At 33.5% G+C, this 6,000-nt stretch overlaps 1 protein-coding gene across 1 annotated transcript in view; it reads left to right on the forward strand.

Moving 5' to 3' along the window:
• Positions 1-5,367, forward strand: part of rdx (BTB/POZ and MATH domain-containing protein rdx) — a 73,435-nt gene extending 68,068 nt beyond the window's left edge. The window contains exon 9 of the mRNA XM_089102727.1: positions 1,715-5,367. Within this exon, the coding sequence (XP_088958853.1) occupies positions 1,715-1,859 (145 nt within the window). The 3' untranslated portion in view covers positions 1,860-5,367. The remainder of the gene's footprint in view (positions 1-1,714) is intronic.
• The last annotated feature ends 633 nt before the right edge of the window (positions 5,368-6,000 follow it).

Below are 6,000 nucleotides of genomic sequence, written 5' to 3' on the forward strand. Positions count from 1 at the left end.
CAAAATTTCAAATAAATAACCTAACGGTTGTAGTCACTTTGTAGATTTTGGAAATTTATTTTTTATTACGGTAAAATAGAGGGTGCAGTTAATAAATGAAAATAATTAAAAAACTATTAATTAATTAAGCAAACAAATGCAATTTTTTAAGATTTGAAAATTTTGTGAGATAGGGGGGTGGATGCGCTAATCATGATTTTGCCCTGGAAACAAGAGAGACCAGTACCGCCACTGTTGTCATATCTATCACTGCTATGATTTACCCAGTTGCTAAAAAAAATTAAAATGGACTTGAACACGAATTTAGACCATTTTTATTGCCTTTATGTTAGACTTTATATGTTATATGTTAGACTTTAGTTTTTCTTTGATGTTTTTATTCATGAAGACATTGATATCTTATGCATATCGATAGCTGCATCATTGTGCTTAGAAGGCAGTTCTCCCTGGTCCTTCCTTTTCCATGTATTTATGTTACGGAAGTCAACAGCAAAATATACTTCATTTTTGACTTTTGGATACAGAGATATCTGATCTAAAGTAGTTAGGGGATATCAGAGAAATTTAGTGGGTAGGGCTGTGGCTAAATGAACTAAATGGGAGAGACTCGACTAAATGGGCTCGGAGATTTAAGGACTCGCCGAAATATTTCCTGTGATGCAGAATAAGTGAAGGATATTTTTTTTTCTTTTTTTTTTCTTTCTAGACAGGTTTCTTCAAACTATTGTTAAGGATATTCCCTTCAAATATATCCCATGAGTATTCTCTAGGGTAGTAACTCTCCCTTATCTAGGCGATGCTAAATATCTAAAATGCTAAGTGATAGGTGTGAAATTTTATTTTATAGTAGCTTCGAAAATTGAATATTGACCTTGATATTTAGATAGTGACTGCATTATTTACATATTTATTTTTAGGGCAAAAATGAAACATGTTAAAGAAAATATTCTGTGCTCAAGTCAAAGATTTGTGGTCATTCGGAAGTTTTAAGCTTGTTATGGGTATTCAACCCATTAAACCTGCAAAATTAAGCTTTTTATGGGTATTCAACCCATTAAACCTGCAAGAAAATTCAAATGCCTGTAGTTTTTGATCAGAGCATCTTAGAAACAAAAATCCTTCAAGTATAGAATATACTTTTTTGTTTCTTTTTTTGTATATTCTGAAAATGTGAGGATTTTATGGGTTTGCCATTTGAAACTTTTAAGTAATCCCCAACCATAAAGTTTGAATCCTTTGCGGATCAAGTTTTCGATGTAATAAAGCCTAGGCAACCTTGCCTTACCTATACTGCTTTTCAACCACTGGTTGTTTTTCGCTGGGGCATAAAAAAAAAACTTAGGAAACAACTGCTTTGTTATTTTTATGGAGAATCTAAGTATTTATTAGGGTTTTGTATGCAGTTTCGTTTTGAAGTTGCCTCCTGTAGCACCCTGAAGGAATCCCACCCTCTAGACTTTTGGCCTTTGAACTCCTTCTGACACACACACACACACATATATATATATTCTAGATATATTCTAGATGGTATCTAGATATATTCTATGTTTCTAGATGGTATCTAAAATGTCTAGAGGACTTACGGAAAGCATTCATTGATATTCTGTCAAAGAAACTATTCACGGCTTATCGTATTGCCCCTCCACCCTGCAGGGATGTTCTCTTTGTTTCATTTCCTTTCTTTCTTTCTTTCTATTTGATTTTCTTTTTTTAGTCATGCAACTGATGTAATGGAGACATCCGGCTGGAAGTCAATGATACAGACACATCCACATCTCATTGCAGAGGCCTTTCGGGCTCTAGCCACTCAGCAAATACCACCAATTGGCCCACCTAGGAAACGACTGAAACAGAACTGATGTCAGTCAAATTGACGAATTCTATAGAGGGCATTATAAGTGAATTACCACAATTTTTCTTTATAATTTGATGTCTTTCAAAAGTGTAGAACTTTTGTAATTGTTTCAGTGTGCCATTGGCATGTGGATTATGATAGATAAGATCAAATTGAGATGATGATTCGTCCACCGATTTCTTATTTTAACTAGTTTTGTTCCGCTTTTTCCTCCATGAACGTACAAATGGAGGACTTTGCGATCTCTTTTTTTTGCGCAGTGATTTTTTTTTGTTGTGAATTTTGTGTTTTTAATGTTCGTAATTGTTTAAAAGAGTCTATACTTGACAAGTCTAGATTTTGACTTCAAAGTTCGTTTTATAGTTGATATTTTTAGACCAGGATTTCTAAACCAGGGCTCTTTAGATTCCATGAGTTTCACAGATGCTCCACGAGACAGATTGAAATAAGATGGAATCACACGAACCACCATGAAAAATTATACAAAGACAAATATCGTTCCTGGAGGGGTTTTATCAGACATTTTGTTGTTTTAAAACAAAAAGACAACAAAGGTTGAAAAAGACTGGTCTAGACAGTTACTAGGCTAAGATTTTCCATTCTACGTTATTTTCAAATTTTGACTTGATTTAGAGAAAGTGATCCTCTTTGTGATTTTTTTTTTTTTTTTTTTTTTTTTTTTTTTTTTATATAGTTATGACAAATTGACCATCTGCTTCAGCTTTTTTATGCTTTAAAATAGGGTTTGTATCAAGAAACTCAAGTTTTTAGGATGGTTACTTAAAAATGATTAAGAGTAGTTTGAATGGGGTAAATAATATTTTTCGAAGAGATATAATGTAGAGTTTTTTTCTTCTCAAAACATAACATGATATATTAAAGATACTATACTGGGCGCGAGAATTGGTGAGGGGGGAAGGAGGGTGGATGATCTATCCCACTCGGTATTCTAGAAGAAGATTCTCGTGAATTATGTTCCAATAGATAGATCCTGCAGGTTATCAAACAGATTGGGCTTCATTGGGCAACAGATTAGGCTTTAATATCAAACAAATTACTCTTCTTTTGTTATATTTTGTAACCTCTAGAAATCCGTTCCTTGGAATTATCGACTTGGATGCCACTATATCAACTCTGAATATTGTTTCTTATTTGTGTTTTAATGGAGAAGGAAAATTTATTTGGGCTTCAGTTTCCTGGATTGTTGAGTACATCCTCCCATTTGAAACCTCCCTTTTGCACCCTCACCAAAAAGACCCTCCCCTTTGCACCTCCCTTTTATTACATTCACTACTATTCCTATTTTTGATTAAGGGCTTCCTTTATTTTGAAATATTGAACAGGACTTGCTTAAGTAAAAGTCATTTTTAATTACAAAATTTTTATGGGTTCCTCAGGTTCTTCTATGACCATAGCCAGGAGTGGTCCGTAGATGAGACAGGTTCTGGAATAAAGCACTTTGTTACAAGAAGGATGATATACGTTGACAAAATGTATGTTTTTACTGGCGAATGGTGACGGATCTAACCCTCTAAGCCGTGAAAATAAGGATTTATATAGACAAATCATAGTAAGACAAAGAGAAAAATCTCGAGAAGAAATAAAACAAAGGGCCTATGACTAGTAGAAAGAAAAGAAAAACAACAGCCACGACGGACATTTCGCCTGTATAAATCTGGGCGTCTTCAGTGTTAAAAAAGAAAATAATCTAAAACAACCATTTGAAAGAGAAAAGAATACAATCTGAAATTTAAAAAAAAAAAAAAAAAATCAAACCAATGTATGTATACATGTTACTCCATGATCAATACAACATAGAGAAAATAATAAGAAGAGGAAATGAGCATGAAATTATTATTCCGAGGGAAATAATCATTTTGTTGGCATCAGGTCCAATTCAATTTCTTCTCATTGTTATGCAGTTGCTTTGTGTGTTCACAGCGGCATCTCTCAAATTTTATATCCTCTACGTTGTGTCGATGATGGAGTAGGATGTATATATATTTATATATTGGTTTGACTCTTTTTAGATTTTGTTCGTTATTGCCGTCCTTTTGTCTTGTCACTGTATGTGAGTTTGGCTTTAGATCTTTTATTAATAATCATAGTGACCTATTTTTCAAAAATTGATTCAAATATTTAGATGGGTAAGCGAACCGCCCAAAAAGTCTCGTAAAGGCCGCAATAGTGCAGTGAAAAAATCGTTGCTGCACAGATGGGTTAAAGGAAGCAACCTCACCTAAGAAAAGTGCGACCCCCCCCCCCTTAAGGTTTAATAAAGCCTGCTAAATGCTTTATCAAATCTAAGCACTTGGGATTAAAAAGATTTTAAGGAGTCTCAGTTACAAATCCATATCACTGTATAGCTAAAACCTAAATAACTACACTGAGGATGAACTCGTTTTCGGTTTGTTTTTTACATTTTGAATGAGCTTATTGAAAGCCAGTTCGATTGTACTTTTCGATTGACAGTTTGATTGTACTATTTTTATTGTACTATTTCCATCTTCTATTCTGTTCTTTTTTCTTCTTTTTTTGTTGTTGTATGTTGGATAGATTTGGTTTTGATGTTACAACTTAGCTTGAATGATAGTGAGAAAACATCACGATTTTGTAGATATTTTTGAAAGTATAAAAACTATGATTGGTTGCCCAGTGATTTTTAGCCTCTTATTTTTTATTCTAATTCTGCGTATTTTTTGTAGTTTAGAATGATTTTAATTGCTTATTTCTGATCCGAGTTAAGATCTGTTGTTTCTTCTCTTCATTAGTCAGTGACAAAATGAAAAAGAAAAAATATCAGTACAGGTATGCAAGCAAGAATTTTTATCGAAAGGGACCTATTGTTTTGAAAAGAGGGGGGGGGGGAGGGTGTCGAACATTTATAAAAATGCCAAATACTGGTGGTTTCTATGGAAAATAGGATAAATCATGTAGCAAATCTTATGAATATCGATATTTGGGAGGTCCAAAAGCTCCCATCATGCGTGCTTGCCTGTTTTGTCGGAAATAAGTCCTTCGAAAATATAATTATTTCTTATTTCTAAGATTTCTAAGACAAACTTATGTAAAAAGAGAACTTACCTCAAAGACTAAACAATGAGGACCCGAAATGAAAAGAGGATACTCTCAGGTAAATTCTAGTTTTTCATTCTTCAACTAGAAAAGGCTTGCAGTTTACACATATGCCCTTTAATATTAGTTGATATAAGATTAGCCTCAAAGTAAAAATTAAGACCACGAAATTAAAAAAATACATGTTTATGAGAAATATTAAAGTGTTCTCTTACGTAATATCTGGGCAACTGATATACATTATGTTGGTATGAAGATGAAATAGCACGAGAGAGCTATCCAGGCTAGGAAGTATTTTTGCTCGATTAGTTTAGGATTTTACCTCACCTTAGATGTCTAGTGCATTCAGTGATTATTACTAATTTTGTCGCTGTTGCGTTGGAACCGCCATTTTAAATATATTGCTAATGTGAAATAAATTATGGCTTTCTATGCAATTTTTGTCGTCCATTTAGTTTGTGTCATCAATGAATGATCTTGACAAGATCTCGTTAGAAGAGTTCTAACCAGATACTTCGGCCGAATAAACCCTGGTATTATTCCATTTTATATGTTTCCATTTTTTAGACGCTACATTAATTTTTGTCTTGTGCCATATGACACCTTGTACTATAATATGTTTATAAAACATGAATAGGCCAAAAAAAATACTATTTGTCAAATGAGCCTCCTAACTAGCACCTAATGACAAATCAGTAGGATGCTAATAATGTAGAAAAAAGAAGCCGTGTCTGTGGCGTTTTGAAAAAGGGCCTAAGTTCACTTTCCTGATTTTACAGGAGACCAAAATGAAAATAAAGACGCACAATGAAAAAATCCTTTCCACGCATCCGAATTTCAGAAACTTTAAAGGCTGATTCCTAGTTAACTTTTCGATCGGAATTTGCTGGAAATGTATAAATTGCTGAATTGTTCGTTACTTAGAAGATAAGGGACTTACGCTCTTCTTTACGTCCTTTTGGAACAATTTAAAACTTAGTAAGAATTAGCGGTAAGCCAATTTTGAACAGACGAATCGATACATCTCTTTTTGAACCATAGGTTAGCTTATTTACGGAAAAAAGCGGACT

Source organism: Artemia sp. Qi Xiang Cuo, chromosome 16, assembly GCF_049724085.1.
Source record: "Artemia sp. Qi Xiang Cuo chromosome 16, ASM4972408v1, whole genome shotgun sequence".
NCBI lineage: Eukaryota > Metazoa > Arthropoda > Branchiopoda > Anostraca > Artemiidae > Artemia > Artemia sp. Qi Xiang Cuo.